General features: G+C 36.0%; 1 protein-coding gene across 11 annotated transcripts in view; it reads right to left on the bottom strand.

Annotated features, from left to right (window-relative positions):
- The window catches only part of LRRC49 (leucine rich repeat containing 49), a 159450-nt gene that overhangs the window by 98716 nt on the left and 34962 nt on the right, over positions 1-25772 (bottom strand). For 10 of the 11 annotated variants that reach the window (XM_009429033.5, XM_016927078.4, XM_063794015.1 and 7 more), the window contains one exon: positions 15587-15648. In XM_009429033.5, coding sequence (XP_009427308.1) covers positions 15587-15648 — 62 coding nt within the window. Of the gene's footprint in view, positions 1-15586; positions 15649-15748; positions 15768-25772 lie in introns of those variants that run through there. The other variant, XM_063794019.1, reaches the window with a different exon arrangement.

Raw genomic sequence — 25772 nt, 5'->3', positions numbered from 1 at the left:
AATAATAAAAAGTCTACCAACCAAAAAAAGCCCTAGACCAGATGGATTCACAGTTGAATTCTACCAGATATACAAAGAAGAGCTAGTGCCAATCCTACTAAATTTATTTCAAAAAATTGAGAAGGAGGGACTACTCTCTAATTCAGACTACAAAGCCAGCATCATTCTGATACCAAAGCCCAGCAGAGACACAGAAAAAAAAAAAAAAGCTTCATGCCAACGTCCCTGATGAACACAGATGTAAAAATCCTCAACAAAATACAAGCAAATTCAGAAGCACATCAAAAAGCTCATTCATCATGATCAAGTAGACTTTATTCCTGGGATGCAAAGTTGGTTCAACATACACAAATCAATAAATGTGATTCACCACATAAACTGAATTAATAATAAAAACCATATGACCATCTGAATAGACACAGAAAAGGCCTTCAAAAAAATTCATCATCCCTTCATGTTAAAAACCATCAACAAATTAGGCATCAAAGGAAAACACTTCAAAATAATAAGACCCATATAACATAAACCTATAGCCAATGTCATCTTACTGAATGGGCAAAAGCTGGAAGCATTCCCCTTGAGAACTGGAAAAAGACAAGGATGCCCATTTTCACTGCTCCTATTCAACATAGTACTAGAAGTCCTAACCAGAGCTATCAGGCAAGAAAAAGAAATAAAAGGCATCTAAATCAGGGAGACAGAAAGCTAAACTGTCTATCTGCATGGACAATATAATTCTATACCTAGGAAAACCCATAGACTCCATCATAAGGCTTCTAGAACTGATAAACAACCTTAGTAAAGTTTGAGGATACAAAATCAATGTAAGAAAATCAGTAGCATTTCTATACACCAATAATGTCTAGGCTCAGCAAAATCAAGAACACAATCCCATTTATAGTAGCCAGAAAAAGAATAAAATACCTAAGGATACAGCTTACTAAGGAGGGGAAAGATGTCTACAATGAGCAATACAATGCATTGCTGAAAGAAATCAGAGGCAACATAAACAAATGGAAACACATTCCATGCTCATGGATAAGAAGAATCAACATTGATAAAATGACCATACTACCCAAAGCAATTTACAGATTCAGTGCCATTCCTATCATACTACCAATGTCATTTTTCACAGAATTAGAAAAAAACATTATAAAAATCTATATGGAGGAACCAAAAGAGAGCTAGAATAGCCACAGCAATCCTAATAAAAAGAATGAATCCAGAGGCATAACATTACCTAACCTCAAACTATATTACAAAGCTACAGTAACTGAAACAGCATGGTACTGGTATGAAAACAGAAACATGGACCAATGGAACAGGATAGAGAACCCAGAAATAAAGCCACACACCTACAACTACCTGATCATTGACAAAGTCAGCAATAACGAACAATGGGGAAAGTATTTCCTATTCAATAAATGGTGTTGAGATAACTTGCTAGCCACATGCAGAAGATTGAAACTAGACCCCTTCCTCTCACCATATACAAAAATTAACTCAACATGGATTAAAGACTTAAATCTAAGACCTAAACCAATAAAAACCCTAGGAGAAAACCAAGTAAACACCATTCTGGACATTGGCCTTGGCAAAGAATTTATGACTAAGTCTTCAAAAACAATGCAACAAAACAAAAAATTGACAAGTAGGACCTAATTAAACTAAACAGCTTCTGCACAGCAAAAGAAACTACCAACAGAGTAAATAGACAACCTACAGAATGGGAGAAAATATTTGCAAACTATGCATCTGACAAAGGTCTAATATCCAGAATTTATAAAAAACTTGAATCAGTAAGCAAAAAACAAATAACCCCATTATAAAATGGTCAAAGAACATGAACAGACATTTCTTAAAAGAAGACATACATGTGGCCAACAAATATATGAAAAAATGCTCATATCATCACTAATCATTAGATAAATGCAAATCAAAACCACAATGATATGCTGGTGAAAAGGGAGAATACTTATACATTGGAGAAAAGGGAACACTTATACACTGCTGGTGGGAGTGTAAATTAGTTCATCCATTGTGGAAAGCAGTGTGGAGATTCCTCAAAGAACTTAAAACAGAATTACCATTTGACCCAGCAATACCACTATTGGGTTTATATCCAAATGAAAATAAATCATTCTACCAAAAAGACACATGTTAATCACAGCACTATTTACAACAGCAGACACGGAATCAACCAAGATGTCCATCATCGATGGACTGGATAAAGAAAATGTGGTACATATACACCATAGAATACTACACAGACATAAAAAATAATGAAACATCTTTTGCAGCAACATGGATACAGATGGAGGACATTATCCTAAGCAAACTAACATAAGAACAGAAAACCAAATATTGCATGTTCTCACTTATAAGTGGGAGCCAAACGATGAATACACATGAACACAAAGAAGGGAACAAAGACACTGGGGACCACTTGATGGGGGAGGGTGAGGGGAAGGCATATCTTGGAAGTCCACCTATCTGGTACTGTGCTCACTACCTTGGTAATGGGATCATTCATATACCAAGCCTCAGCGACCCACAATTTACCCATGTAACAAACCCGCATATGTAGCCCCGAACTTAAAATTTTAAAAATAAAAACAAAATATAAAATACAAAATTTCACAAAGTTCCAAAAAGTAAAACTTGAATTTACTGTGTGCCAAGTACTACACTGTATTCACACAAATGAAGTGATGTGTAGGTATTGTGATAGGTATTGTAAGTAACCTAGAGATGATTTAAAGTATACAGAAGCATGTGCATAGGTTATACACAAATATTATGCCATTTTATATTGGGGAGCATTGGTGGATTTTGGTATCCACGGGAGGGGTCGAGTGGGTTCCTAGAAGGAATCCCATAAAGATATGGAGGGAAAACTATATAGTACATCATAAACCAAAAACAGGGTCACTTATTATAATTAACAAGTATTGTGTACCACAGATAACTGTATGTGCTACACTTTGATATGACTGGCAGCTCAGTAGGTTTGTTTACATCAGCATCAGCAAAAATATATATGTAATAAGTTGCGGTATGATGTTATAATGGCTATGATATCACTAGACAACAGGAGCTTTTCAGCTCCTTTATAGTCTAGGTAACCACCATTGTAAATGTGGTCCATCGTTGACCAAAATGTTGTTACTCAGTGTATGACTATATAGGTATGTGTGTTGTATGTAAACTGAAAGTGTTTCGGAAAGACCAGGACTTGGCAAACTACAGCCCACAGGCCAAATATGCTCTATCACCTGTTTTTATATGGCCCACAAGTTAATAATGGCCTCTATGTTTTAAAATGGTTAGAAAAAAATGTCAAAAGAAGAATATGTCATATGTGAAAATGATATGAAATACAAATTTCAGGGTCCATAAATAAGTTTTATTGAAACACAGCTCTGCCCATTCATTTACATATTATTTATGGCTGCTTTTGTGTTACAAAGGGAAAGTTAAGTACTTGAAACAGAGACCAACTGGCCTGCAAAGAATCATGTACATGATACCAATTTAAGTTATCTAAATACACACATACACACATACATATACACATGCATATTTCCTAATTCTATCCACTGAGATGGCCCAGAAACAATGATAACTCAAAAAGGATAAGCACACCTTGCACTCAAATCTTAGTTTCTAAACAGCATTCTCCACTAAAAGTCATTAGAACTCCTTGGAGAAATGGCTGATTCCAGAGCTAGGACTGCAAAAGTATAAGATGAGCCTGGAACATCTTGTTGGGCCAGAAAGGAAGGAAGTACTTAAAGAATGAGGACACATCAAAAGACCACAGGACCCTTCTTGAGAAATCAGAGAAAATATGAACATCAAAATAAATAATAATAGTAAAGGATTACATCCCTCTTTTGTTCCCTGTATGCAAAAAAAAAAAAAAAAAAAACTTTGCTAATGGAATCAGAATTCCTGAGGGCTAAAAGTATGACCCCCTGTAATATTAATACAAGTACATTTTAACAGATATTCACAGCTTTAAAAGGCGTGACTCCAAGGGTTAATGCCTTAGTGGTAGAATGAAAAGCAGTAGGTGAAGCACACATGCTCTATCAGGAGTGCAATGAAGTAAAGTTAGACTTAGGCAGAAGTATGTGTGTGCTTATCCATAACGTGTTTATATATATTTGAAAGATATGAACTCTCTGAGAGGGACAGGAGAACCATGCTGTGGAATAAGGAAGAACCTCTGATATCTAGGTCAGGCAGACAGATGGCAATGAGGGGTGGGGGAGATTGAAAGTAGAACACACACGAACACACATGTGTGCACACACATACACACACACAGGAAATGGGATGAAATGACCCAAAGTAAAGGAGTTAGCTAGTTCTAACATTAATGTGAGCAAAGGCATGAAAGAGGAAATAAGTTTATTGGACAACTATTGTTATTATCTTCTTTCCCAACTTCCCTTCCCTTGGTAATAAAACACCCCTTTCCTGTAGTAAACCCATTCCACAAACTGATCCCACACCCATTGTCCTAGGGGATAAGGACCATATGTCCCAGGATTGAGCATTCAGTATGTCCTATATGTCCCTGGCTGCGGCGATTCATTCCAAGTGGGCACCTGACCTAAATGAACACAATCAGAATCCTCTGCAGCAGTGCTTCCCAGACTGTAATGTGCATTTAAATCACCAGGAGACCTTTTTAAAATGACAGTTCTCACCCAGAAGGTCTAGGGTAGGGCTTGAGATCCTGGGCTTCCAATAAGCTTCCCAGTGATGCTAATACTGCTGGTTCAAGGACACAATTTTGAACATTAAGGCTCTTCAGAACCTTTTGCCAGAGCAATCAGAGATGAAGCGCTCTTTATACCAGAACTGCTAAGTGACAGACTGTGATTCTCAAGCTGTTGGCTTTTCCAAAAGCTGCAAGGTTTTTTTTCATGTTTCTGTCACTCACGTCTTTGTATGTTCTCTGTCATTAGGTTATACACTCATGGAAAACAAAAGTCATATGTTTAACTTCTGTTACTCTCCACAATGCCTTTTTTGGTGTTTTAAACATAAAGATACATAATCAATGTTCTTCAACAACCAACTTGGAAAAAAACTTGAATTCTTTAGATGAAAGAGATGGAGAAGGTATTTTAATGAAATTGTAAAGGACAGGAAGGAGGAGGATCAGCTACTAGCTATCACTATTGAGGTAAAAATAACACATCCTCAGGATATCCCTAAGATAATCTTAGATCCTAAACCCACCCAGCTATGAAAAACTGGCATCACTCATAATCCCTGAAGTAGGTCATTTTGAAGAATAACAAGCCAATACCCATGAAATGCCAAAAAGCAAGCCCCAAAAACAAGTCTGAAGAAACTAGCAGAAAAATATTATTAATCTTATTTCACATTTACTCAGTGCTTCCCAGGATATTCCTAAACTAAAAACTATGGTCTCTATCCTGGGGGTCTATAATTGACATTGTCTATTTCTTTTTAAGCCATAAAAAGGAAGTCTTATGAAAAAAAAGGGACTACAATAGACATTTCCCAAAAGAGGATTACAAATGGCCAAAATGTAGATGAAAAAAATCATCAAGGAAATTCATTAAATTAAAACCACAATGAGATATCATCTCACACCTGTTAGGATGGGTATTTTATAAAAAAGACAACAGATAAGTGTGGGTGAGAATGTGGAGAGAAGAAAACCCTGTACATTGTTGCTGTCAATATAAATTAGTACAATCATTATAAAAAAGATTATGGAGGTTCCTAAAAAAATTAAAATTAGAGCTACCATATGAACCAGCAATCCCATTTCCAGGTATATTCTGAAGGAAATAAAATTAGTATGTTGAAAACGTATCTGTACTCCCATGTTCATTGCAGCATTATTCACAATAACCAAGATATGGAATCAACCTAAGCGTCCTTAAATAATGAATGGATAAAGAAAATGTGGTATATATATGCACAGTGGAATACAATTTAGCCTCAAACAGAAGTAAATCCTGTAATTTTTGACAACATGGACAAACCTGGAGGATATTATGCTAAGTGAAATAAGCCAGGCACAGAAAAACAAATACAACATGATCTCACTCATATGAGAAATCTAAAAAAGTTGAACTCATAGAAGCTGAGAGTAGAATGGTAGTTATCAGAGGTTATGGTCATGTAGGGTGATTGGGGAGATGTTGGTCAAAGGATACAAAATTTCAGTTAGACAGGAGGAATTAGTTCAACATGGTGATTATATTTAATAACAATGTATTGTATACCTGAAAACTGCTAAGACTTTAAATGTTCTTTAATAAAATCTTTAAATAAGACATTAAATGTTATTACAAAAAAGGTAAGTATGTGAGGTAACATATATGTTAATTGGTTTTAGTCTTTCTATAATGTGTGTATATATATATATATATCAAAACATTATCTTGTATACCACAAATATATACAACTTTTATTTGTTGATTTAAAAAATGTTTAAAACAAAACCAAACAATGCCCAGAGACTAGTTGACAGTTCTAAACTACTTTTTAAGATATTTGGGGGTGTATAATTAAGTCACTGTGATACCTTCCTGTGCATCCAGGATAAAGAAGCCTAACTGTTTCACTTCCAGAAGTATCCTCCTTATGGAGAATCCCAACTTCCTTACTTGCATGGAAGCAAAATTTTTTAAAGAAGAAAATACCCTCCTCTTTTAACCAAGCCCAATGCCCTTAATGGTCAGGCAATTATTTTCCTTCCTGAGCAAGCTGAGTTTCAGTCCTACAAAAAAAAAATCTTTAATACTAAAAACAAATAAAAAGGAAACAAATTCACCCGTCTAATAACCTGGACAGACAGACAGATACACACACACACACACACACACACACACACACACACACACAGGTTGTTAAATACAGAAAGAATGTATTGTTGATTTAAGGGGAATTCCATATTCTTTAAGTACCAGACAGGTAAATGGCAGAGATGATATACAATCATGACAATTTGAAAATCTGGTAGATAGAGCTTGCAGTTTTTGCCATGACAGCATCAGACTCACCTTCCCAATGTAAACAACTATGAAACTGGACAAAATATATGAAGCAGATGTTGACTAGCTCAGGGCTGTGATCCTTGGGAGAAGACAGACATATAAAAGCCAAGTTCATCTCGGCTTTCTGCCTGAGGGTACTTACAGATCATAGCACAGGGAAGTGGAGCTAGAGACAGAACAGAGGTCTCACTGGGTAGATGAAATAGAAGTCAGAATTTGGGTCTGTTGAGGCTACTGGAATTTGGGTGAAGAGGAATGGAGAGGAGGGAACCTTGTAGAGAAGGAACTCCAGAAGTCTGCATAGGGGTCTCTTGAGTATTTGGCTAAATATTAGGATGTGGGTACACAGGGTATAATTCCACAAAGATTAGCAAAATATAACTATTGAGGGGCTGTGAGATGAAGAGTATCTATGGGTCACATGGAACTGGGAGACATTGCAATTCCAACCAAATAGAGTGAAGAGACCTCAATGAATACCCAGATTATATATCTGAAGTCCAAGAACAGCCATGCCTTAGGTGTGAGGCGACTCTGTGTCAAGAAACAATGTGAATATTTTCATGTTTCTGCATGGTAATGGCCTTCTGAGCAAAGAAAATTGGCACTTTGATTAAAGGGTGACTGAATAGATAGAAATGATAAGAGCAATATGGACATTTAGGCCGGGCGCAGTGGCTCACGCCTGTAATCACAGCACGTTGGGAGGCCAAGGCAGGCAGATCATCTGAGGTCTGGAGTTTGAGACCAGCATGGCCAACATGGTAAAACCCTGACTCTACTAAAAGTAAAAAAGTAAGTCGGGCATGGTGGCACACACCTGTAGTCCCAGCTACTCGGGAGGCTGAGGCAGGAGAATTGCTTGAACCCTGGAGGCAGAGGTTGCGGTGAACGGAGATCGCGCCAGTGCACTACAGCCTGGGCGACAGAGCAGTGAGACTGGGTCTCAAAGAAAAAAAAAGAGTAATATGGAAATTTATCTCTAAGAACTATGTGTTTACATTTCAAAGGGTATCAAAAATGTGGAGCCATTTGTTTATATTCCAAAAGATTATTGGCCAAAACACCTTTGACTTTTCTCTTCAGAGAGGATTTGTTTACATTAGGAAGACAAGGTCTCAGTTTCTCTCTGTGTTCTCTCTTTCCGTCCTGGAGGGGAGAAGGTGCAGTTATGTAAGCAGCTTCTATATAAGCTTCAAGACTAATAATTTGGGGTTTCTCTCATGTACTAGAGGCCCCTCCTCATACATGCAGGTGACATCTGCATTTATCACAGCACCATGGGAAAAAAATGGAGCATGGGAAACTAATACAAGATATTCTGCAGGTAAATAATCAGTCTGCCTCGGATACACAAATCTTATGTTTACTGTCGTAACAAAAAAAATATGGATGTGTTACAGTAAGTAGCTAGCCAGGCTCCAGTGGGGCTGGAGAGGGCTCCCCAGCAACCAGGAATGTCAGGCGACCCTCAGGTGATGGTCAGGCAGTTGTTACACTGTTTCTCTAAAATAAGAATTGGTTGCAGCAGGCACCAGGGAAAGGCAGTCTCCCAATAGATAGAAAAAAACCTGAAACTGATACTCAGTAGTTTCCCAATAAGATCTACTGATAATTAGTGGCTTCGCACTGGAGTTGGGCAAGTGGGCTCAAGCATGTGCATTAAGAGGCAAAATGTTAGAGTTTAACTGGTATATGACCTTCTAGGAACAGTTGACTGGTAAGGGAAGAATGCCTCAAGTGAGCATGTGTGCAACTCCAGTAAACACACTGTGCATGCGGCCTCTCCCAAATGCCAGCAGGCCATTGCACATATGGACAGCCCACTGCAAGGGAAGAATCAGGGGAGAAGGGATGCAAGACCTGGGAAGTATGCCAACATATAAAACTCTAAATCAAAGGCCAAACTGGGCACTTGATCTCTCAAGTTGCCCACTTGGCCCTCTTCCAAGTGTAATTTACTCCCTTTCATTCCTGCCCTAAAGCTTTTTAATAAACTTTCACTCCTGCTCTAAAACTTGCCTTGGTCTCTCCTTTTGCCTTATGCCCCTCAGTCAAATTCTTTCTTCTGAGGAGGCAAGAATTGAGGTTGCTGCAGACCCATACAGATTTGCCGCTGGTAACAGATATAAAAATATACTACTCTAGTTCTATAATAAGTATCACTTTAGATCTCCCTTAAAAAAAAAAACTAAACTAAAAATAAACCTCAACAGGATCATCCTGATTCTCTAGTAGCTATCAAAACAAAACTCAATAATCCTTAAATCTCTCAACAGAACATCCACAATGCCCAGAATACAATCAAAACAATTGCCAGATGAGGAAGAAGCAATAAAAATTGAAACATATATTAACGAGAAAAAAAGTCACTACAACAGTACTAAAGATGACACAAATGTTGGAATTAGTAGATAAGAACTTTAAAAGAGCTATTTATATAGATTTTTAAAATCTATACAATCACGTAGATATTTTTGCTTCTGACAGAGGGCTATCTTACCTTTTCATAAATGAGTTAGGAAACAGCTGAAGCAAGATCTCTGTTTTTCTCCCCCCACTTCGAGTTGTCCTGCCTTTCTGGACCAAACCAATGTATTTCTTAAATGTATTTGATTGACGTCTCGTGCCTCCCTAAAATGTATAAAACCAAGCTGCACCCTGACCACCTTGTGCACATGTTCTTGGGACGTCCTGAGGGCTGTGTCACGGTCCATGGTCACTCACATTTGGCTTAGAATAAATCTCTTCAAATATTTTACAGAGTTTGACTCTCTTGATTGATACTACCTCAAATCCCTTTTGGAAGTATTTCTATAATATAAGTACAAGAAATGCACTAGGGGAAACTAGTTATATATCTTAAGTTTGTTTCTAAGTGGATTTTGAATTTAATATACTTATACTTTGTTTCTGAATATTCTTTGAATTTTCATGCCTTTGTAAAACAAAATACAAAGGAAATAATAAAACGTATGTTGCTCTCAATTTATCATACTTGTTTGTTTCTGAACACCACCCAGTATGTAATCATGAGTAATTAATTTTAAGGCCCATTTTTCCTGCAACTTTTAGAACCTTCACGTGAATAAAATCCAAAGGGACCTTTGGTACATCAGTGTTTTCAAAACTGCTAACTCACTGCTATGAATAGCTATCAGCCTCTCAAATATGTATGTGTGAACTCAGACTGACACAAGGTATGCAAGCAGCCTGCTCCCAGGCCTTAGTTTAATTTTAGTTCCAGAAGCCTTCTTTTTAGAAAAACTCTCTCTCTCGCTTACACACACACACACACACACACACACACGCAAATAACCTTTACAGTAATAAAAATGGAGGCTTACAATTATAGAAGAATATCTGGAAAATTTCCTGTGAGTTTGCAATCATATATATATTTATAAGTTGGTTGAGAAGGTACAGGTAAAAAACGCTCCAACTGACTCGTAATGTCCATTAAAGAAAGGCAATCTTTTAATAGAAAACGATTACAATTTTGCAAAGATTAATTTCAACAACATTTTATAAAATGAAGTTGGAGAGCATACACGGTAGCACTCTCCACTTTATAATGTTATAAATAAAATCCATGAGAGTATCTGTATGTATTTTTGTACTTACAGCATTAATGCTTTAAATGGTTATAGATGCTGATATAAGGAGGATAATAAAAGAAGCTATGTAATAATAATTTAAAAAGTGACTGCTATCCATTAGATTTTTTTGCTTTTTGCTGCTTCAAAGGTAATGCAAAAGGAATACAACAAACGTAATAGAGGGTCCCCAGTTTCCCCATTACGTTGTACATTGGCCCCCTTTTCTTTTTTTCTTTTCTTTTTTTTTTTTACTGTCTACTACCCCTGCCCCATGAACTCTGACTCTTCAGTAAATTGCAAGGCTTGTGGAAAATCGTCCTCAGAAACTATCATTCTATAACATTTTAGAATAATTTTTGCTTTTGATCTCTAAAAGGAAAAACAGCACTTTAATAAAGTAGTATTGAAATAAGATATACAATGAAAAACCATAGAAAAATTATTTTAGTATAAGTGCTGTGTTTCAAATAAAATAAATTTAGACCCAATAATTACATCAGCCCTGAGGATGATCAAACAAATTGATCTTACCTCAAAGTCTATTTTTCTGAAGCGGTAGAACATATCTATCATTAGTTGTGAATATCTATTTTCACCTATTTTCTGACTAAAAGAATTCAAAAGCTGGAGCTAGGCTTTACAGTCAGACCTACTAAGGCACTATATGCCACCTTACTATACTCAGAGGGGTTTACTCACAAAGAAGGAATAAAGCAGCATGGATGAAAACAAATGCCCCTATTTTTAAATCTTGTTTTTATGGGTCCTCCTTACATTATGCCCATCACATTTAGAAAAATGCAATTAAATGTTTGTCTGAAGGCGAATCACGTGTCAACCATTTGGTAAACCCCTCAAGAGGAGTTCAGTAGATAAATGGGTACCGATAATGAAATTTCCTTGACAAGCATGTACTCATTTCTCAAATTTAAAACTTAGCAGATGGTCAGAAAAGATCTGTCAATAGTTGATTTCCTCTGTTAACTCAGTAAGAAGATTTGCATATCATTGGTTATCTGCTAACAAAGGAAAAGTAAAGGCATTCTAACAGTATGCTGCATACTAGAACTAAGGGAAATGATTTTCCTTCAAGCCAAAATAATGTGACACTTGCAATCCTGGAAGGCACAAGAATAAAACCTTGTATCTCAACTACAGGAATACTATCTAACAACCTGAGCTCATAAAAAATATCCATATAGGCCGGCGCAGTGGCTCACGCCTGTAATCCCAGCACTTTGGGAGGCCAAGGCGGGAGGATCACGAGGTCAGGAGATCGAGACCATCCTGGCTAACACAGTGAAACACCGTCTCTACTAAAAACACACACAAAAAAATTAGCCGGGCATGGTGGCGGGCGCCTGTAGTCCCAACTACTCAGGAGGCTGAGGCAGGAGAATGGCATGAACCCAGGAGGCGGAGCTTGCAGTGAGCTGAGATTGCGCTACTGCGCTCCAGCCTGGGCGACAGAGCGAGACTCCGTCTCAAAAAAAAAAAAAAAAAAAATCCATACATTCTGAAGGTCAGTGAAATAATTTCCTCCTTAAAATACCAACTAGTACTAAATTAGACAACTGCAGGGCAGTTTAAGGTTTCCTAAATAGAAATAGATTCTTTTCTAGAAATATAATTGATATAGGGTGACTTATCAAGTTGAAATATAACTTGAGAAAAATGCAAGGAGAATGATTTCCTGATAAAGGTAAAATTATAAACCATTTTCAGTAAAATTTTGAAAATAGCCCGGAGGATTATCTTGTCTTAGAGAATAGTGATGAAGGAAAAGTCACACCCCAAAGCGTGTGCTTCAGTGACCTTTAACCATACTATATGTACTAACATATGTACTAACAAAGGTCATTAGAGAACTTAAAACAGCATTCCTTCCTAAAAAAAAAAAAAAAAGAAACCTAGTTTAAAATTTTCAGTGATATCATAAAGAAAAAGCTGAGTCCAAATAACATTGTCTTACTAAAGTAAGAAAAGAGGTATGAGAGGTCATTCCGGCAGAGAAGACTATTTTATCAGTGACGTAGGTTAGAAATTTCCAATGCAAAGTGACAATAAAAAGCAACATTATTTTTGTCAGGTTTTATTGTTTTTAAATGTCTTACAGACAATGCACCTCCTTATTGTCTGTACCCTGGGACACACCACACCCACCACCCTAACCCTGATATACCCCACTGCATAAATAAAAGTTTTAGTTTCTCTAGAAATTATGGGCAAGATCCTTACTGACAAATCAGTAAATTAACCTGGAAGCCCAAAACAACTGCCAAGAGAACTTTGATTTGCTTATGGCTTTAAACCTCACAGGTCCACACATTAAACACAGACTAAATGACCTAGTAATAACATAAAAATGGACACACCAAAAAGAGTTATTAGATCACACAGAAAAATATTTCTGTTTGAGGAATTAAGTTCTCCTTATAAATCTTTTCAGTACAACTAGTAATACCTGTACTAAGAACACATACATGCTAGATGCTGAAGAGGCTGTAGTAAGCAGTACAGACATATTCCTCTGCCTTTGTCAAGTTTACAGTCTAACAGAAGGGACAATATAAAATGAAAGTACAATAAACTCTAACACTGCAATAATAGTGGAAATATAAGAAGCTATATCTCACAGAATTTTTCAAATTTTTTCATCTAACCCATAGTAAGAAACATATTTACATTGTAACCCAGTTTCCATGTTGTCTATAGTAAAATAACATACACACATATGCATAGACATATCCATATATAATTAAAACTGGAAAATTTTTATGCAACAGTGTATGCTTTTAAAATGTGTGACAAACTCTGATATTTTCCATTCCATTTTAATTTGTCTGGTTTTAAATCACTAAATTGATCTTAGGATCCCTATATGGGTTTTGACCTGAAGTTTGAATAACACAGACCACTGGTATTTTTAAGTCAGCTGCATTTTTTAAATAAAGGTACAAATTCCTGAGCCCTACCTAAAACTACTGAATTAGAGTCCATGGAAGATAGGTCCCAGAAAGCTGGCACTGTAAAACCTGGCAACTCTATTATGCCAGGATATAGAAGAACAATTGTGCCCTGAATATATACTGTAGCTATCACTACAGGTTATCTGACAGCCCAGCTATCTGAGATATCTGTATCTTGAGTAAAGTTCACAGAAATGTTTTCAAAGTTGTTCTCTCTGATTTTTCCCTCCTCAGACCCAATATATTCGCTATACCACCTCCTGGACCACAAGCATCAACAAAAACAGAGCAGGAAATGCACTGTGCCTCAAAAGCAGATCCGCTGGAAACACTAGAAGAAAGTATACTGTGAAAGCTATATAAAAACACAAAGAAAGCAATCACAGAGAGAATAAAAGCCTCAAAATTGTCAGCTGACTTCTATCTTTATTTTCTTGAGAAACCACACTTTTTAAAGAAAGTTGTAAATATTAATCTCATTAATCTTAACTTTGTTTTGCTGGGTGAGCAGAACTCCTTTCCAGGTTGGGAAGAAAACTTCCCAGATATAGGCAACCAAAACCAACTTCCTACAGAGCTAGGAATTTAGGAGTTTAGAAATTCAGATATCCTGGGGACCTGGGAACATCATAACCCCTATATAACCAAATTTATATCTCTCTTTAAATTACTCCCCATAAACAAGAAGCAAAAGAAGTAATGAGTTCCACCACAGGTTGGGGGAATCTAAAAGTTTGTATCTTAAACAGAGAATATTTCGCATATTGTAAAAACGAGACACTATCTTCTCTAAAGAGTTGTTAATGATTTTTAGGAAGAAATTCCCCTAAAAAAAATGAGTGACCCTTCCATTGCCATTGAAAAGAAATTCTACCTCCCCAACAAGATAGAATAATGGCACCTGGAATGTTGCATTCAAAATATACTAAGAGGAATATGAAAAGTCTATCAAAGAAACTTTAATATTTTTTCCCACAGAAGAGAAAAAAGAGAAAGAGTATTTTCTTCAAAATAATGTCTATTTGCAAAGCTCACTGTCTTCAGATAATTTCTGTCTTTTAGAGACATAGTACAGGATGATTGGGTTAAAACAAGTCTGATGGCAGACATGCAAAAAACATGCCAACAGACAACACACAAAAATTAAACTAGTTTTTAATACAGAAGCATAGACCTGGAGTTCAGGAAAAGATATGCTCTAAATCTTTTTATATATATTTTTTACCCTCTTATAAAAGCAGATTCAAAGAACAGCTTTGAAGTGAAACTAAAGAACTGAAGGCATTAAAAAGCCCAGTTCAAACTAAGTGGCTCCTGGGAAGGAGGAGAAGGAAAGAATTAGTGAAAAAGTAGGAGCCCTTTTGCATTGAAAAGTCTTACTGTACGTCTCAGCTCCAATTCTAAATGAGACATCATCACAATATAAAGGATAATATGCTTCAAATAGTTAGAAAACTAAATTTATACATTTCCATATTCTAATCCACTGTCTCTTAGCAGCATTAATTCTAAGTAGAGATACTAAGTTAGAAGGCAATTTGGCCTAATTAGCAAGTGGCTCAGTGACAAATATAGCCTGCTGTATTAAAATTGCTTAGTAGCTATACAAATTGTAGCTGACAATTTATGAAAGAAATTCTAATTCAACTGACCAGTGCCGTGAATGTCAAACAAAGGACAGCAAAATATACACTGAAATTTCTATGTACTCATGTTTTACAAAAGAACAACTCTAAAGCATAATTAAATCAAAAGCACATGCTATATTAATTTCATCATGTTAGCATTACAGGCAAGAATACACACAAGAGCTTTGCTTTTCCACAAAGAACTTTGTCTTATCATTTTCTAATTTAAAATCTTCCATGCTAGTAAAATTCTCCAAGGTATTTACAATCTTAATCTAAAGCACTAGAACTCACACAATCAAGTTATAATGAATGACAAGTTGGGAGTTTCCACTTACCTAGATATATTATTGAAGCTGAGAAAGAGATGTTGGAGGCAGGGCAAATTATCCACATCTCTCTGGAAGAAAACAGACAGCAAAACTTAATCAGATGAAAGAAAAAAATATTATAAATGTCTTCTTGCTAAGCTATTGAAATATATAATCATTTCTATTTACTGCAACATTGCTACATCAGTGATTTCTACTGGACACTGAGCTCCATTCTCCTCCACTGCAGATTAAATGGGAGGGTTTCAGTACATCCGCAGAACAAGCTGCACCACTCGCAAGGTAAAAAGCACTGAGGAGACAGGGAGAGATGCTGCCGCTAGCGTCTTTAAGCATGCTTTTGGGAAAGATGCCAAAATGCTACTTCAGCACTTCAACTGTAGCACAAATACAGTATGATCAAACATTTGTTAAAAATCACTGTTAAAAAGAAGCCATTCAAAAGCTTTAACATTTAAATTTATAAAATTAGCTTTCTAAACAATAGTGAGAATTTTAAAGCTATTTAACTCACTGGTCTCAAAACCTTGGAAATAAACCATCAGTTACAAATGAACCAATACACTAATGATTCCCCCATAAAACTAAAAGCAAATCATGGTAAGTGTCACTGAAGGGTACTGTAAGGGCAATTTCTCATCTAAGCTCATATCAGAGGTTCTTACAATAGGAAATCTACCATATTATATTTATGCACACCACCCCAAAAACATACCACTGCTGTTTAAATACAGTTAACCTTAACAAATATTGAATTGCTTAGGACCAAATTATTTTTAAAAAAAACAACAAAAAATAAAGTAAAAGCTACCTAATTCATTTCATGAAAAGACATAAACCTTCTGAAAAGATTTATATATAATGGAGTAACAGAATCTTACAGATGCTTGGTAATTACCAAGTCTACAACTTTATTATTCACCTAGAAAAGTGACCAATCGAGGTTACTACAGGGGGAGAATAAGGGTGTGGTGGGAAGGTGGCCCAGGAGTACATACAGTCAGTCCCTAGAGGCTGAGACAGGGAAAGATTCCAGTATCCTGACTTCCAGTGCTCTGATCCTCAAAGTGTTACATACTGCCATGTCTCATATAAAATGTTTTTCGTTTTTAAGGGCAGTATCATTTGCAGTAATTCTCAGTTACATTAATTTGAATAATACAAAAATAAGTATATTTTATATGTTATTGTGACCAATATTTAATCCTAAATCAAAACTTGTTTTACTGTTTCCATAAATCATTGTCTTTCTTCCTCCCTCCTTTTCTTCCCTCCATCTGAAAACTACCATTTCTAAGACCCGAGTAAGAGTTTAGGCAAGTGCATTAAAATTATTGACAAACCTAGCTTTTCCCAAAATGCTGTATTTATTTTTTTAAAGTTTGTTATTCAAAGAAAATATAAAAGTGATAGAATTAGGACAGAACCACTTTTTAATGGTTTTTCAGGGAGCAAAGGAAAAATGAAGCTGCCTTGTTTTTCTACCTACCCTATGTACTATTCTCCAAACTTCTCTCAACCCTTTAGACCCTAAACAGTGTAAAATCAATACAATAGCCCATGATCAATACACTGGCTATGTATACCATTCATTTGACATTACCATTCTGAGGCCCACTCCCACGAAGCCTATTCCACAGATGTGAGATAATGATTTTTAGAGCTTTTCATGGCCAAGGAGTAAGTCTGTGGAAACAGGAGGGCAGCCAAATTTCCCTCAGTAGGTGATATACTTCATATGTTGGCAAACTTTTAAAATCATCTCTTTCAGCTACTTCTCTCTGATATTCCCATAAATGGAGGAGGAGTGATAGACTAGTGGTAGGGCTCATTTCACTCCAGGGCCCTAGTTTCCAAAGGAAATGGCAGCCTGCTGCCTATCTGGTCTCTAGAAACATGAAGTCATAGCCAGACTGAAAACCCTCTCTGTATTCCTGGGGAAATCTCTTCTCCCAGATTCTTCCTGGAATCTACCTGAGATATTTCTGGGCACAATCATTGTTACTGGCACTCAACCTGGAGAAACTGAGAGGTAGCAGCCTTTAAAAATACATTTTAAATCCTTTGAATCAAGGCATCTCATTTAAAAAATACATTTGTCCCTTTGAGCTCCAGCATGCCATCTTCAGAGATTATAAACACCTTCTAAGACATAACTTTTTTCAATAAAAATAGAAAACTCAAATTCCATCAGGATATAATTTGTGAGAAAAAGTTTTTTAAGTTTATTTGACAAAATTATAATATTATAATTATTTAATCTTTGTTTATGAGACAAAATTTTACAAGTCTTTATGAAATTTTTAAAATCATTAAATGTCATTGCCTAGTAGAGTTATCGAAAATATAAAAATATTCACAAGTTGAAACACTAAAATGCAGAATTCAATTCTATATATCCTCATAATCACATAGATACCCTTTCCAGAACTTTAAAAAGCAAATAATTATACACAATCATTTTTCGTTGTTCCAAATTTCACTTCTGTAAGAAAATGTTAACTTTTCTCTAATTTTTTAGCAATTCTGTGATATACTTTTGTAACAAAATTCTAGCATTATAATAGACAAAAAGAAAACACCGTATTTACCGTATCAATTATCTATGCATGCATTATTTACAGAAGAAAGACCTGTTAAAAACTACTAGGGGATGGCTCCTCTAATATAAGAGAGTAAACAAAAGATGGGATATATATAAGATTCAGGGAGTACAATTCATCATCTAGGAGAGGCAAAGAGAAATCCAAGGATGAAATCTGTATAGCAGGGCTAAATGCAAGCAGACTTCATTAGACAGGGGACAGGAGGCTCTAGAAGGGTATCTCCAAGAGGTAAAAATGAAACACAGATCACCTGAAGTCTTTGCCTATACAGAAAGGGATTTTAGGGTTTTGTTGGAGAGTTTGGACATTAATGATAGTTAAACAAGCCCTAAATTGAGACAGCTATTAATCTCAGGGAAAACAAAAGTTTAACATCATGGTCCAAAACTCACTTTGAAAACCTCACCTTGCTTTGTCAACCATCCTAATCTATTCTATCATAAATGTATCCATTTTCATTAAGCCCCTGCATTGAAAGACCCACCCTAAACCAGAACCCCAAGAAATTTCAAACTAAATCTCCTGTCTCTGCCTTTGAAGATACAGCCAAGGCTATGTCAAGGCAGTGTGCTTTTACTTGCCAGTAGTAATTTCTCCTTTGCTTTATCAACTAGTCATTCTGGCGGTACTCTGCAGGAGCCAGCACTCAACAATCTGCTTACCTAAAAATTATTTCGGAATGACAGGGAAAGTGGAAATGGGGGTTAGGGATAATGTAAGAAAGGTAAATTCTCATCTATTTAAGAAAAAGTATTTATTTTACCGTCAAGCATTAAATACCCCTAACATATCTTTTCTGGAGGTAACTATTTCAGCATCAGAGAAACTATAACAAAGAAGCCAGAATGTTAACATACCTAAGATGAGAGGGAAAAAAATGAAATAAAATGTTTACATGTAGGGGAATATTTATAGCTCGTTATTAATTTCCTCATTATCTTAAATTTATTATTTTTAATAAAACATAATACTGAAAATAATATTCAAAACATTTTTTGAAGTAAAATTCAAAACTATTTTATGTATTTGGAAAATATAATCTTTTAAAAAATAGAAAAAATTATTTACCACAAGATTATTTGAAAGGATTACAATTCTTTATTTTCCAAAAAAATACTGATTTGTTTTCTGAGAAAAATGCTTGTCCTACTCTGCTCAGGCACTGTTGTCCGTATCCCTAAACTGCATAAAAGAACTAAATGGCCAGGTGTGGTGGCTCGTGCCTGTAATCCCAGCACTTTGGGAGGCTGAGGTGGGTGCATCATTTGAGATCAGGAGTTCGAGACCAGCCTGACCAGTGTGGTGAAACCCCATCTCTACTAAAAATACAAAAATTAGCCAGGCACGGAGGTGTGTGCCTATAGTCCCAGCTACTTGGGAGGCTGAGACGGGAGAATTGTTTGAACGAGGGAGGCGGAGGTTGCAGTTAGCCAAGATTGCACCTCTGTACTCTAGCCTGGGCAACAGAGCAAGACTCCATCTCAAAAAAAAAAAAAAAAAGAGAGAAAGAAAAAAGAAAAGAAAAGAACTAAATGATTCAGCAATCTGATCACGTGGGGAATATCTATCACTGGAGCTATTTTTAGAGCAGCTTCCTCTAGAGGAATAAGGAAGAAGAAAGGTGAACAGATTTTGACATGCACCAAGGATTTTGACATGCAACAAGTAGGGCAAAGATGTCCATAATAAAATCATAGCTACTCTCATTTTTACTATGTAGGCTTTCATACAAAACAAGTTAGAGTAAAAATATATAGGGGTAATTATTCTAACTTTGAGAGCTGTAAACAGATTCATTCACAAAACATCAAACAAGCTTGGAAACAAAAAACAATGAAGTATTCCTTTTTTAAAAAAAAGACTTATTAAATTAATTCCAAAATAACTACTTGCTTCACCTATCACTTTGTGACACAGACACTTATTATATGAGGACTAATAGCTGCAAGCCATCATATTAAAACTCTAATCATATATATAAATGCCAGTGAAAAAAGTCCATTATTTGGCAGTTATCCAAAGGCATTAATGGGTTTACCTGGTTTTTGTACTTGTTTACTACCCATTACACAGCAATAGATATCAGTCAATTCACCAGTCTGATTTTCTTCTACACACTGTTTTAATACCCCAGAGCAAAAACTGAAAGGGAACTTAAAACCAGACCAGTAAGAAGGCACTGATATGCTGACTAATTAGGGAAATGTCCAGTCTTTATAATCTAGGAGAACTAGATTTAACAGCTTTGAGGAAATCAATAAAAAGCCTCAATTTCATAACCATAGGCTTTCCCTCACTGGAATTTACAGTTCAAATTTACATCACAAACATAATCTAAAAAGACCCCTCATAAAAAATGGTACCTGGCATTCATGACCCTAACACTCCTGGCAAAACTGTCTAGAAGGACACGAATTCAACTCAGGCTTTGCAACATCCTGACTATTCCAAACTATTAAACTATAAAGAAAAAATTACCATGAGTAACAGTCAGTAGAACTTTCAGGCAACAGATGAGGAAATGCCAAAAAATTAAGAAAATATAGTAACTTGATAAAGACTATGGAATATTTATCTTTAAATTTATAAGAGCAATGAAAAAAATTAAAAACAAGAAAAAATAAGGTACATGCATGCGTTTAATCATGCTTTGCAGATATTGTGCTTTTTTTAAAATTTTACAAATTGAAGGTTTGTGGCAATCCTGTATCAACCAAGTCAGTGCCATTTTTCCAACAGCATGTGCTCACTTCGTCTCTAGGTCACATTTTTGTAGTTCTCACAATATTTCAAATTTTATTATTATTATATTTGTTATGATTATCTGTGATCAGTGATCTGTCATATTACTATTGTAATTGTTTTGGGGCATCACAAACTGTGCCCATAGAAGGTTGCAAACTTAATCAACAAATGTGTGTTCTGACTGCTCCACTCACTGGCACTTCCCCCATCTCTCTCCCTCTCCTTGGTCCTACCTTTGCCTCGAGGCACAACAATATTAAAACTAGGCCAATTAATAACCCCTACAATGGTCTCTAAGTGCTCAAGTGAAAAAATGAGTTACAAGTCTCTCACTTAGAATCAAAAGCTAGAAATGGTTAAGCTTAGTGAGAAAGGCATGTTGAAAGCTGAGATAGGCTGAAAACCAGGCCTCTTTCACCAGCTAGCCAAGTTATGATGCAAAGGAAAAGTTCTTGGAGAAAATCAAAAGTGCTACTCCAGTGGAACACACAATTAATAAATAAAAACAATAGGAAGAAAGTTTGAATGGTCTGGAAAGATCAAACCAGCCACAGTATTCTCTTAAGCCAAAGCCTAATCCAGAACAAGGCCTTAACTCTCAACAATTCTATGAAGGCTGAGAGAGATAAGGAAGCTGCAGAAGAAAAGCTAGAAGCTAGCAGAGGTTGGTTCATGAGGTTTAAGGACAGAAGCCATCTCCAGAACATAAAAGTGCAAGGTGAAGTAGCAGCAAGTGCTGATGTCAAAGCTGCAGCAAGTTACCTAGATAATCCAGCTAAGATAACTGATGAAGGTGGCTACCCTAAACAACAGATTTTCAATATAGAGAAACAGCCTTCTATTGGAAGAAGATACCATCTAGGACTTTTATAGATGGAGAGGAGAAGTCAATAACTAACTTCAAAGCTTCAAAACACATGCTGACTCTCTCGTTAGGAGCTAACAAAGTTGTTGACATTAAGATGAAGCCAATGCTCCTCTGCCATTGTGAAAATCCTATGGCCCTTAAGAATTGTGCTAAATCTACTGTGCCTGTGCTCTATAAACAGAACAACAAAGTTGTATGCTGATGACAGTATATCTGTCTGCAGCATGGTTTACTGAATATTTTAAGCCCACCATTGAGATCTGCTCAGGAAAAAATTTTCCTTTCAAAATATTACTGCTTATTAACAATGCACTTGGTCACCCAAGAGCCCAGATGGAGATGTAGAAGGAGATTAATGTTGTTTTCATGCCTGCTAACACAACATCCATTCTGCAGTCCATGGAGCAAGGAGTAATATCAACTTTCAAGGATTATTATATAAGATATACATTTCATAAGGCTTTAGCTGCCTTAAATCGTGATTCCTCTACTGGATCTTGGCAAAGTAGACTGAAAACTTTCTAGAAAGAATTGACCATCCTAGATGCTATTAAGAACATTCATGATTCATGGGAGGAGGTCAAAATATCAACATTAACAGGAGTTTGGAGGAAGTTGATCCCAACCCTCATGGATGACTTTGAGGGGTTCAAGACTTCAGTGAAGGAAGGAACTGCAGATGTGGTAGAAAGGGCAAAAGAACTAGAACTAAAAGTGGAGCCTAAAGATGTGACTGAATGGCTGCAATCTCATGACCAAACTTGAATAGATGAGGAGTCACTTCTTACGGATGAGGAAAGAAAATAGTTTCTTAAGATGGAAACTGCTCCTGGTGAAAAGATGCTATGAACATGGCTGAAATGACAACAAACAATTTAGAATATCACATTAACTTAGTTGATAAAGCACCAGCAGGGTTTGAGAGGACGGATTTCAATTCTGAAAGAAGTCTTACTGTAAGTAAAATGCTATCAAACAGTATCTCATGCTACAGAGAAATCTTTCATGAAAAGAAGGGTCAATGAGGCAAACTTCATTTTTGTCTGAGTTTTACGCCACAGCCATCCCAACCTTCAGCAACCATCACCTTGATCTGTCAGCAGCCATTAACATCACGGCAAGACCCTCCCTCCACCAGCAAAAAGATTACAACTTGCTGAAAGATCAGATGATCATTAGCATTTTTTATTACTAAAGTATTTTTGAATTAAGGTATGTACATAGTTTTTTTAGACATAATGCTATAGCACATTTAATAGACTACAGTATAGTGTAAACATAACTTTTATATGTAAGCATTTTTTATTACTAAAGTATTTTTGAATTAAGGTATGTACATAGTTTTTTTAGACATAATGCTATAGCACATTTAATAGACTACAGTATAGTGTAAACATAACTTTTATATGTACTGGGAAACTAAAAACTTCATGTAACTCATTCCTACATTTATTCCTACATTTGCTTTATTGTGGTGCTCTGGAACTGAACCCACAGTATCTCTAAGGTATACCTGCATTAGAAATAAAGACATCTGGGCATTTATGAAAAAAATTCATGTAGAACTTCTACAAAGAAAAAACTACGGTCATTTTTAAAAACTCAATGGATGGACTGAAAATCATATTAGATAAATTGAGGATAAAGTTAGTGAATTCAAAGGTAGAACCAGATAAGTGATAAGAATGAAGAAATGAAGCAGAGAGAAATAAGAATGATGAAAATTATAGAAACAAAGAATAGAATGAAAAGGTCCATACTATATCTAGCAGGTGTTTAAGAAGTAGAAAGAGATAAAATGGAAGTGCAATATTTGAAAATATAAAGACTCAGAATGTTCCCATAATAAATGAAAGATATGTGCCAGGCACGGGGGCTCATGCCTGTAATCCCAATACTTTGGGAGGCCAAGGCGGGTGGATCATTTGAGATCAGGAGTTCGAGACCAGCCTGACCAATGTGGTGAAACCCCATTTCTACTAAAAATACAAAATTAGCCAGGCATGGTAGTGCACATCTGTAATCCCAGCTACTCGGGAGGCTGAGGCAGGAGAATTACTTGAACCCGGGAGGTGGAGCTTGCAGTGAGCCAAGACTGCAATTGCACTCCAGCATAGGCAACAAGAGTGAAACTCTGTTTCAAAAATAAATAAATAAATAAATAAATAAAAGAAAATAAATAAATAAATAAATGAAAGTTATGAATCTGCAGATTTAGGAAACACAAATATTAGGTATGCTAATAAAATTACCACATTTTATTAAATCTAACATTATCTTACAACTATTTTATTCGGCACTTGGGGAAAATAAACTTAAAATTAACATGGTAGAATAATATATCACTTAAAATTTGTGTTTATTACTGAAAGAGCTCTTTTAGACTTACTTAACCAGATTTTTTTTTACTGAATATCATTTTTATGCATACATAAAAAGTAAGTTACACAAAATAAATTTGTTGAACTTCCAGAATATCTCTGCTTACTATATAGATGCGGTAGAAGGGCAAAAGAGCTAGAACTAAAAGTGGAGCCTAAAGATGTGACTGGATCTGGTATATAGTAAGTAGACGAATAGATGGAACAGAATAGAGGGTCCAGAAAAAAGATCCATTTGATTAGTACTCGATTTCAACAAAGACAACAGTTTAATTCAGTGGGGAAAGCAAGTTTTTTAAATAAAAGATAATGAAGAAAATAGATATCCCTATGTGGGAAAAATGAACTATGATCCCCTACCTCACAGCATACACAAACTTAATTAAAAATGGATGACAGGCTGGGCATGGTGGCTCATGCCTGTAAACTCTGACACTGTAGGAGGCCAAGATGGGAGGATCACTTGAGCCCAGGTGTTTGAGACCAGCCTAGGCAACATGGCAAGACCCCATCTCTACAAAAAATAAAAAAATTAGCCAGGTGTGGTGGCATGTGCCTGTAGTCCCAGCTACACGGAAGGCTGAGGTGGGAGGATTGCTTCAGCCCAGGAGGTCAAGGCTGCAGTGTGCTACGTTCGAGCCACTGCACTCCAACCTGGGCAACAGAGCGAAACTCTGTCTCAAATAAATAAACAAATAAATGAAAATAAAAATGAATCACATATCTAAATAGAAAGGTAAAACTATAAACCTTCTGGAGGAAAATGTAGGTGAACATAGTCATGATATTGGACAGGCAAAGATTTCTCAGACAGAACACAAAAGATAATAACAACTAACAAAAACAAATTGCTAAACTGAGCTTCACTAAAATTAGAAGTTTCTACATATCAAAAACACTGTTAAGAGAGTAAAAAGGCAAGCCTTTTTACATGGAGAAAATACACTCAATATATATATATCAAACAAAGGACCTGCATCTAGAATGATAAAAAGATAACCTAATTTTTTCAAACAGGTAACAGATTTGAACTGATACTTCATAAAAGATGAAAAGATGCTTGAAAAGATGTTCAGCATCATTAGTAATAAAGAAAATGCAAACTAAAAGCACAATGAGAATCATAGAATTGCTAAAATTATAAAGACTGACAAACTTTGGCAAGGATTTTGAGCAATGAGAACTCTCTATTGCTGCTGGGAGCATAAAATGGTATAATCACTTCATAAAACTGGTAGTTTCTCCACATCCTCTCCAGCACCTGTTGTTTCCTGACTTTTTAATGATCGCCATTCTAACTGGTGTGAGATGGTATCTCATTGTGGTTTTGATTTGCATTTCTCTGATGGCCAGTGATGATAAGCATTTTTTCATGTGTCTGTTGGCTGCATAAATGTCTTCTTTTGAGAAGTGTCTGTTCATATCCTTTGCCCAATTTTTGGTGGGGTTGTTTGTTTTTTCCTTGTAAATTTGTTTGAGTTCTTTGTAGATTCTGGATATTAGCCCTTTGTCAGATGAGTAGATTGCAAAAATTTAAACCATCATTCTCTGCAAACTATCTCAAGGACAAAAAACCAAACACCGCATGTTCT

This window comes from Pan troglodytes, chromosome 16, assembly GCF_028858775.2.
Source record: "Pan troglodytes isolate AG18354 chromosome 16, NHGRI_mPanTro3-v2.0_pri, whole genome shotgun sequence".
Classification (NCBI taxonomy): domain Eukaryota; kingdom Metazoa; phylum Chordata; class Mammalia; order Primates; family Hominidae; genus Pan; species Pan troglodytes.
This window is presented reverse-complemented; position numbering and strand designations above follow the sequence as displayed.